The 10,436-nt window shown below is 43.2% G+C and overlaps 1 protein-coding gene across 5 annotated transcripts in view; it reads left to right on the forward strand.

Annotated features, from left to right (window-relative positions):
- The window catches only part of Clip1 (CAP-Gly domain containing linker protein 1), a 106,484-nt gene that overhangs the window by 30,520 nt on the left and 65,528 nt on the right, over positions 1 to 10,436 (forward strand). For 4 of the 5 annotated variants that reach the window (XM_028765876.1, XM_028765873.1, XM_028765877.1 and 1 more), the window contains exons 2-4: positions 1,230 to 1,422; positions 3,456 to 4,024; positions 9,897 to 10,021. In XM_028765876.1, coding sequence (XP_028621709.1) covers positions 1,338 to 1,422; positions 3,456 to 4,024; positions 9,897 to 10,021 — 779 coding nt within the window. In that variant the 5' untranslated portion in view covers positions 1,230 to 1,337. Of the gene's footprint in view, positions 1 to 103; positions 260 to 1,229; positions 1,423 to 3,455; positions 4,025 to 9,896; positions 10,022 to 10,436 lie in introns of those variants that run through there. The other variant, XM_028765875.1, reaches the window with a different exon arrangement.

Here is a 10,436-nt window from a genome sequence, read left to right on the forward strand (position 1 = left end):
ACACACACACACACACACACACACACACACACACACACACACACACACCAACCTAGTTAAGCATGCATATAATCCCAGTGCTCAGGAAATGGAGGCAGGGGGATCAGAAGTTCAGTTATTCTCAGCTACCTGGGAAGTCTGAGTCTCCTGGATCCATGAAACCCTGTCATAAACAAATAGCAGACAGACCAAACAAAATGGAAAGAGAAGGATGAACACATTTACACTGCTGAGGAGCTGAGCAGATTTTGGAAAGCAGGTGAGTGTAGGTTTCAGCAGGTAAAGCTGAAGACTTGGAAAGCAGGGAGAACCCGTGAAAAGCCATGGAGGAGGCAAAGTCCTGAGGCGCTGTCGGGTCAGCTGTGAATGATTCATGGGCGTGTGATTGAGAAACTGAACCACCATCTATTCCTTGATCAGTGATTTAGTCGTGGTTCTCAGAGGCTCCCATCAGGATCTCCTGAGTGGCTTAGTAAACTCCCGATGGCTGAGTCCGCCAGGGTTTGATAGGGTCTGAGGTCCTCATTTCTGACAAGTTCTAGGTGGTGCTGCTACTTCAGTGGGAGCACCAGTGCATCTGATAATTGCCTGTGGAGATGCCACACCTGTTTGGTGTATAAAACCCCTCGATGTTAACGCACAGTGGAGGTGTTGCTCTGTGCATACACATCTGGTCTTCCCATAGACTGCAAATCACGCTTTGGTATTCACAGCCCTTTCCGAAGTGTTGGAGGCAGCTGTGATGAAAGCAGTACGTGCTAGGCATGCCTACTCGGCACCTGAGCCTTAAAGGGTCTGAGTGAGAGGTACTTGGTGCCGGAAGCCCTTGAAAAGTGAAGATTTAAAACCTCTTTAATTCCTAGCCTGGTGTGGTGGTTCAGGCCTTTAACCCCAGCTCCAGGGAAAGCAGAGGTGGGTGATTTTTGTGAGTTTTAAACTAGTCTTTATCTTTCTACAGAGTGAGTTCCAGGACAGCCAGGGTTACGCAGAGAAACCCTGTCTCGAAAAACCAAAAAAAAAAAAAAAAAAAAAAAGCAACATTTGGGAAACACTTTTCTTAGGGCTTCTTTACAGTCTTAAAAATTAGTGAGTTCTCCAGAAGCACCTATCCCCACAAAAATAAAAAAAAAACCCAAAAAACCTTATCTCTCAGATTAAAAGCCTGTACCACTACTCTGCCCAATTAGGAATTTGGAGTAACTTTCTCTTGATATATTTCTTTTTTTCAGATTTAACCGAGAGACTAAGTTCTCTATAGAAACACCCACATTTGTATGGATGATTGGGGAAAGATAGTGGCAGCAGACAAGGGATAAGCATCTTGACCTTCCGAGACAATGAGTATGCTAAAGCCCAGCGGGCTGAGGGCCCCCACCAAGCTCCTGAAGCCTGGAAGCACAGCCTTGAAGACACCTGCTGCTGGTAAGACTTTACTTCTCATCTTTATTTTATTTCGTTTTGAGGCAGGGCTTCTCTGAATAGCCCTCTGGTTGTCCTGAAATTCACTCTGTACACCAGGCTGGCCTCAAACTCAGAGGTTTGCCTGCCTCTGCCTCCTGAGTGCTAGGATTAAAGGTATTTGCCACCATGCATGGCTACTTTTTTTTTTGTTTTTGTTTTTTTTTTTTTTTGTTTTTTCGAGACAGGGTTTCTCTGTGTAGCCCTGGCTGTCCTGGAACTCACTCTGTAGACCAGGCTGGCCTCAAACTCAGAGATCCACTTAACTCTACCTCCCAAATGCTAGAATTAAAGGCATGTGCCATCACTGCCTGACCAGATCTAGAATTTTTTTGAGTCATATTTTTGGAAGTTGTCCTTTTTTAATTTAGTCTATTTAGTATGAGTAGTTAAAGTAGTCAGTAAAGTTATGTCACTGAGTTATTTGATCCCTTCAGTGTTAAAGTATTTTTTTTTATTTCTCTTTCTTAATTTTTCCAGGTCTTTCTCTATGAAATTCCAAGAAAACAAACACTAGTCTGGTCTAAAAGTTTTTTTTTTTTTTTTTTTTTTTTGACATTAATTGATCAGTAGTTGGCTCTCAAACCAATGAGGAAGAACTTTCCCAGACATATTATGAATGAGTGATTCAGTCCATTCAGGTTGCTTTAACAAAATATTTTAGGCTGGGAATTTATAAACAACAGAAATGTATTGTTCACAGTTTTGGTGTTCTTCCAGTTTTGTTTATACCTTACTGTCAGTTAGGCCTCAGGGCACATGTCAGCTCTTGGGTGGAAGCAGGGGCTTGTCTGAGTACTGAACACAGTACTCAGGCTGCCTGCTTTCTTGTCTTCCCAGTTCTCGCTTCTGACCTCTTGGAGGGCACAGTCTGTGCTGTCTTGCTTTGTTTCTTGACATAGAACAACACCTGGGACTAGACCTAGAGATGCAGGCGCTCCCTAAACACATAGAGGATGAATAAATACATGAAGTCATTCAATCCTCTTAAATGTTCCCAAAGGAAGACGTCACTGCCTCCCTACAAAGGGACGAGATTAAACTCAGAGAGGTTATGTCACCTCCTGAGATGTGATATACCTCATAGATGGCAGTCTCCCAATAACATTGTTTCATAAGTCCTTACAGATGATAATGGGTAAGTCTTCAATGTAAACACACATTCCTGACAAATTAACTACTCTCTTTGCGATAAGATAGAAGTTGCACAAAAGTATCTTGCCTTCCCTGGGCATTTGGCTAGGTGCTATCTTTTTGTTTTTGCCTTCGCCATCAAAGGAGTAGGTTTTATGGAATAGTGTTATAGTAGACATGGCAGGGGCCCCAGCCCTGAGTCCTTTCGTTCTTTAAGCATGATTGTATGCCTCTGGTTAAATGGTATGAGTTTTGTTAGCTTGTCTACTCAAACATAGGAGTAAATGGGTCTTAGTGGATCTGACTGGATTCTTGAAATGTTCAGGAAGGGAGTAGGGTCGGAGTGAACTGAGAACTATAAATACAGGGCTGGGAAAGTACCATGGTTTTTTTTTTTTCTTGCCTTGATGACTTCCAGTCTTAGTTGCAAATGTAGAATAAACCTTACCCCCCAGCTCACAGAGCTTTGACAGTGTTCTGCTTCCTTGCTTAAAAAAAAAAAAAGAATTTGTCCAACAAGTCATGGTCTGTTTATATTGCTATTGTTTTCTCCTTTTATGTTTAAAGTATTTTTTTTTATTATTTTATGTGTGGGATTATTTAATCTCTGTGTATGTCTGTGCACCATGTGTGTGTCTGTTGCTGGATGAGGCCAGAGGAGCATCTCCGGTCCCCTGGAACTGGAGTTATGGATTGTTATTAGCCACCATTATGGGTGCTGGGGATTGAACCTGGGCCCCCTGAAGAGGAGCCAGTGCTTTTAGCCATCGAGCGATCTCTCCAGTCTGTTCTGTTTTTCTTTGTTGGAAGATACCTGCTCAGGTATGACGTTGGACCTGTTCTGATTCTTCTTTTGCTCTCAGCTGCAGCTCCAGTGGAGAAGACAATACCCAGTGAAAAATCCTCGGGCCCTCCATCCTCCGAGACCCAAGAGGAATTTGTAGATGACTTTCGAGTTGGAGAACGTGTTTGGGTGAATGGGAATAAACCTGGATTTATCCAGTTTCTTGGGGAAACTCAGTTTGCACCAGGCCAGTGGGCTGGGATTGTTTTAGATGAACCCATAGGAAAGAATGATGGCTCGGTGGCAGGAGTGCGGTATTTCCAGTGTGAACCTTTAAAGGGCATATTTACCCGACCTTCAAAGCTAACAAGGAAGGTGCAAGCAGAAGATGAAGCCAACGGCCTGCAGACAGCTCCTGGGAGAGCTGCTTCACCTCTGTCCACTGCGGCAGCCACCATGGTGTCCTCTTCTCCAGCCACTCCCTCAAACATTCCCCACAAACCGTCCCAGTCAACGGCAAAAGAAACTTCAGCTACACCTCAAATTAGCAACCTTACGAAAACCGCCAGTGAGTCAATCTCCAACCTTTCAGAAGCTGGCTCTGTCAAGAAGGGAGAGCGAGAACTCAAGATCGGAGATAGGGTGCTGGTGAGTCACAAGTCACTATGGCCACTGGCCCTTCATTTCTGTATGTAACACCTTCTTGCCCCTCCTCTTCCAATGATCCTCCTCCTCCTCCTCCTCCTCTTCCTCTTCCTCCTCTTCCTCTTGTTCTTTGAGATATGGCCTCTCTTTGCAGTCTAGACTGGAGCAGTGCTGTGTCTCAAACTTTCCTCATACCTGGCTAAACATGCTGATTTGTTTTTTAAACATAAATCTTTGATCTAGAAATAAGCATTTTAACTTTAAAATTAGTTAAAGAAATTAGGATTTAGAAATTTAACATAGTGGCTGCATGGTGGTGGCATGCCCCTTTAGTCCCAGCACTTGGAAGGCAGAGGTGGGTAGATCTCTGAATCTGAGGCTAGCCTGGTCTACAGAGCAAGTTCCAAGACAGCCAGGACTAACAGAGAAACCCTGACTTAAAAAACCAAAATCGAGAGTGGGGTGCAGAGGGGCAGAGGCAGAGGCAGAGACAGAGACAGAGACAGAGAGACAGAGAGACAGAGAGAAATAGATGTAGAAATCTGAAATGTTTGATTTAAACTTTTAATAGGTAAAAAAATTGCCAGGCATGGAGTTGCATGCCTATAATCTCAGCACTGGTGAGACAGAGGCAAGGGGATTGGAAGTTTGAAGACTAGCTATGCTGCGTAGCCTGATCCTTGTCAAAAAACAAAAACAACCAAGACAAAACAAAAATAAAGAAATACTTGTGCAGGGGCATGGGGGTAAAATAGCTCAGCAAAGTGTTCGCCTTGCAAACGTGAGGACTTGAGTTTGATCTCCAGCACCCATGTAAGAAGCCAAGCATGGAAGCACACACTACTGCTGGTGTGCATTTATAGGGATGGGGAGGCGGAGACAGGGAGGCTCTGGGCTCGATGCTAGATAATTTAGCCTAATCGGCAAGCACCAAGTCCCAGCGAGAGTCCTGTCTCAAAAAACCAGAGTGCGTCACTGTCAGTCTGCGGTCATCACTTCTTCCTACAGGTAACCCCTTCGTCAGGTAACCCCTTGTCGGCTGTCTTCCTGTATGTGTGTAGGTATATGATATATAATGTATACAATACACACATATACATATGTATGTGTATACATATATGTGTTATATATGTGGCATAAGTGAATATGTGCCATTTTGAAGCCATACCAGATTTTATCAATTTACATAGCTTAGGCTTTATTTTATTTTATGTTTATAAATGTCGTTCTTGCATTTATATATTCTCACCATGTACATGCAGTACCCACTGATGCCAGAAGAGGGTGTTGGATCCCTGGAACTGGAGTTGGAGATGGTTATGAGCCACAATGTGGGTGCAGGCATCTTCCTTTGGAAGAACAGCCAGGGCTCTTAACCGCTGAGCCATCTCTCTAGTCCCTGGTTTTATTTTATTTTATTTTTTTTCAAAGAAAAAAATCTCATGTAGTCCAAGCTGGCCTGAATTTTTTGTGGTACCTGAGGCTGGCCTAAACCTTAGGTTTGTTTCTGGGGTTTAAAAAAGTTTTTTTTTTCTTCTGTTTTTTTTGAGACAAGGTGTCACTATGTAGCCTTGGCTGGCTTGGAACTCACAGAGATCCACTTGCCTGTGCTTCAGGTCACTTGCTGAGATCAACGGCGTTTACCTCTTGCCTCTGTCTAAATACCCTCCTGCTTCTGCTTCCTGAGCACTGAGACTAGAAGTACATGGCACCACACCTGCCTACCTTACTTAGTTTTAATTTAATTTCCCCCCCAAGACATGGTTTTCCTGTGTAGTCATGGAGTAGGCTGGGCTGGAATTCATCAGAGAGCTGGGATTAGAGGCATGAGCCATCACCATCTGTCTAATTTAATTTTTTTGTTAAAGAAATTCATACTTATAGTTTAAGATGAAAAAAAATTGGGACTTGCCCTATAGCTCAGGGGCAACTAGTCAAGACCCTGGAAAACAATCCGTAGTACCACATAGTAATAATTAAATTTTTTTGAGCTTCAGGTCTTAGGTAGCCCAGATGGACTTCAAACTTGCTACCTGGCCAGAGATAACCTTGAACTCTTGATCTTACTGCTTCTACCTATCAAGAGCTAAGCTGATTATAGATATAGCAAACAGGCACAGCTAATTAAAAAGAAATTGATGAGAACTTTGGTGCCTTCATGTTTCTGATAAGTCGGCAGTGTTACGTCAGACATGGTGCTGCTTGCCTGTAATCGCAGCACTTGGGTGCTGACGCATGGGGATTGTGAGCGTGAGACCAGATTTGGTTATTGAGTGAGTTCAAGGACAGCCTGGGGTACATATTTCTCCAGCCTGACTCTTGGGTTCTGGAGCCTCCTCCTTCCACCTCTAAGTTGCTGGGATTATAGTTGTAAACCACCATGCCAGCTTTTAGATTTGCTTTGATAGTCATATGGTAGACTAGAGGGGCCTGGCGAGACGGCTCAGTGGGTAGAGGCACATGCTACTGAGCTTGACAACCTATGTTTGTCTCCTGGAACCTATGTAGCAGGTAAACTGAGTACTGAATGCTCTCCTCTAACTTTCACATTCACAAAAGAAAATCAATACTAAGTGAATGTGGATCCAGAAACAAAATAACAAATTGCATTTCAAAGTGCATGAGTTCACTATATATAAAGCTTCTTTTTCTTTGAGACAGAGTTCACCGGAGCGTCCAGCCTGATCTAGAACTCACTAGTTAGCCCTGGCTGGTTTCACACATGTCAATCTTGCCTCAGCCTCTTCAATAAATTTTTATTTTTAAATCACAACATAAGAATATCCCCAAGGGTCGGGCAGTGGTGGGGCACGCCTTTAATCCCAGCACTTGGGAGGCAGAGGCAGGCGGATTCCTGAGTTTGAGGCTAGCCTGGTCTACAGAGTGAGTTCCAGGACAGCCAGGACTACACAGAAACCCTGTCTCGAAAAACCAAAAAAAAAAAAAAAAAAAAAAGAATATCCCCAAGGAAAAAATGGGTAAAAGACATATGTGGTACATCTGCTCAGTGGAATACTAATTAGCGGAACATGTGTCTGAGTTGGTTTTGTTTCGATTTTTTTGCTCATTCGTTTATATTTTTTGACATAGGGTCTCATATATTCTAGCAGCCCCTGAGTTCTACGTAGGTGAGGATGAGCCCAGATGCTTCCTAGTTTGTTTTCTGTTGCCATGGAGAATTCTGATGCTAGGTAATTAATCTTGGGCTGTGGTTCTGGTGGTTGGGACATCACGGAACGTGATGCTGACTTTTTTCTGTGAGGGCTTCATGGCAGGACAGTCAATGTGTGTGTCCAGAGAGGAACTCAGAGAAGCCAACCTTGCTTTATGACAGTCTGTGTTCCTGGTGTCTAATCCTGTTAGGGCTTAACTCAGCAGAAAGACATCAGTACATTTATGAGGGCTCCACTCTTCTCCCCTTAACCCATCTGGTAGGCCCCACTTCCTGACACTAGCACTGGAAACCAAGCTTCAAAGTGAGGGTTTTGTTTTGTTTTTGAGACAGGGTTTCATATATCCTGCATTGTCCTTAAACTTATTATATAACCCAGGATGACTTTGAACTTCTAAGCCTCTTGCATCTACTTCCTGAGTACTGAGATTATAGGGGTTGCCACCACACCTGGTTTATGTGGTTCTGGGGATCACATCCAGGGCTTTGTGTGTGCTAGGCAAGCCTTCTATGACTGAGCTACACCCTTGCCTTCAGTGTGAGATTTAGTGTGGTCAGCCTATATTGGAACCACAGTGATAGAGAGTGGGAAATAAAACTAGGTGTCAACACTGATTATCTATCAGTGGGTATTAAAAGTATTATGTTGTTTTTACCTCAATGAAAAAATTACATTTATTTATTTTATAAGTATGAATATTTTGTCTGCATGTGTGTACGTGAATAGGGGATTGGATCCCTTGGAACTGAAGTTACAAATGTTTGCAAGCTACCAAACCCAGATCCTCTATATGTGCAACAAGCATTCTTAAACACCAAGCTATCTCTCCAGCACCTACAGTGAAGTTTTGGGAAAAAAAAATAAGAAAAAGAGAAAAAATAACCCAAACCTAAGTTAGGCCTAGTAGTGCAAATCTTTACTTCTGGTTGTTTATAAAGCCAGAACAGGAAGTTCAAAGCCTCGCTAGATGCGGTGGCATACCTTTTTAGTCTTAGCACCCAGAAGGCAGAGGCCGGTGAATCTCTCTGAGTTTGAGCCTGGCCTGGTCTGCATGGTGAGCTGGTGAATTCCAGGCCAGCTGGGGCTACATAGTAAGATCCTGTCTAATAAAAAAGTTCAAGACCTGCCTGTGGCACAGATGAGTTCAGTACAGATTGGCATCTTAGTGAGAACCTGTCTCCAAAAGGGAGAAGAGATGGGCCTGGAGACTTGGCTCAGTGGTTAAGAGCACAGGCTGCCTTCTGAAGGACCAGGATTCACTTCCCAGCACCCACATGGCAGCTCACAACTGTCTGTAATTCCAATTCAGGAGACCTGCCACCCTCTCACAGACATACATGTAGGCAAAACAGCAATGCACATAAAATAAAAGTAGATGGATGGATGGATAGATAGATAGATAGATAGATAGATAGACAGGTAAATAAAAGTAAAGAGAGACGGGAGCTAGATCTCAGTGGCCGTGCTTGCCTGGCAAGCACAAGGCTCTGTGTTCAGTCTTCCATACTGGGCTGGCGAATGACACAAAGCTCAGGGAAAAGGGGAGAAAATGGAAAGCGTGTTCTGAAGAAGTGTGGTGGTAAAGGAAGTGAGTGCTGGGAGATGTCATGCAGGTTGCTAAGCAGCAGTGATTAAAATGTTGTTGCCATGTATGAACCTGGACCAAGGCACAAATGTGTGTACTCATGTATGCGTGAGAGAAAACATGATAATGCTGATGGGATAATTTGATGATAACTAATGTTCATATGTATATTAAAATGGTTGGGAAAATATTTAAAAAGGATCTCAGCTTTGAACCCTTCATGTGAATAAAACTGTGAGGGGTGGCATTTTTAAAAAAGATTTATTTATTTATTTTATGTATGTGAGTACACTGTTGCTGCCTTCAGACACACCAGAAGAAGGCATCATATCCTTTTACAAATGGTTGTGGGCCACCATGTGGTTCCTGGGAATTGAACTCAGGAACTCTGGAAGAGCAGTCAGAGCTCTTAACTGCCAAGCCATCTCTCCAGCCCAGGAGTGGTATTTTTTAACAGTTGTAAGGAGACAAAACCTTCATAGTGTGAAAACCAGTAGATTCAATCATTTTTTAAGTATTTAAAATTCCCCCACCCCCACCAGACAGAGCTTCTCTGTGTAGCCCTGATACTCTACAGACTAGCCAGGCCTCAAATTCAGGCATCCTCCTGCCTCTGCCTAAACTTAGTATGTAGCTCAGAATGACTTTGAACTTCTAAACCTCTTGCCTCCAATTCCCGAGTGCTGGAATTAAAGGTGTACACCATCATGCCTTAGTAAAGTACTTAAATTTTCATTTGCTAATATAATTAGTGAACCCAAACCAAGCATGTAGATTGTGTCTTTAATATGTGTATGCCACTGCATTGAGGCAAAGTAAGTATAAGAAAGTATCAAGAATACGGGAGCCATAAATGAGCTTTACTTCTGTCTCATGTTGTTGAGTTTTTACTTTTATAGCAAATATTTATTTCCAACCAGGAAAATCTGAAGTCATTTTAATTATTATTGTATATATGTGTATTTGTGGGTACACATTTTGTGAAACCAGTTCTTTCCTTTCACATTTATGTGGGCACCAGGGTTGGATGCATGTTGTAGGCTTGCATCCTGTGGTAGCAAATGCGTTTACCAAAGGAGTCATCTTGCCAAAGTCTCACCTTTTATTCCTCTTCTAGGTTGGTGGCACTAAGGCTGGTGTAGTCCGGTTCCTTGGAGAGACCGACTTTGCCAAGGGGGAATGGTGTGGTGTGGAATTAGACGAGCCTTTGGGGAAGAATGATGGTGCTGTTGCCGGAACAAGGTTGGTTTGGAATTCTGGGACATTGTGTCTCGATCTGGCAGCTGTGTGCTCCAGCAGGACTCACCAAGTATGTGTAATAAAGTGGAAACTGCTGTCGGAGGAGCTATGCTTTTTGTTTTGTAAGACACTTAGTTTTTGGTACAGGCTGGCCCAGAACCTTCTTGCCCAACTCAGTCCTCCATGTATCAGGGCTAAAGATACGATCTTCTGTGACTAACTAGGAGCTACACTTTTACTCTGTTTATCCCACCTACCATCCGTCCATCCATCCATCCATCATCCATCTATCCATCCATCATCCATCCATCCATACATACATCCATCCACCCACCCATCTATCCATCCATCCACTCATCCATCCATACATCCATACATCCATACATCTGCCCATCCATCCATCATCCATCCATCCATC

The sequence above is a fragment of the Grammomys surdaster genome, unplaced genomic scaffold (genome assembly GCF_004785775.1).
Source record: "Grammomys surdaster isolate TR1022 unplaced genomic scaffold, NIH_TR_1.0 166, whole genome shotgun sequence".
Taxonomy (NCBI): domain Eukaryota; kingdom Metazoa; phylum Chordata; class Mammalia; order Rodentia; family Muridae; genus Grammomys; species Grammomys surdaster.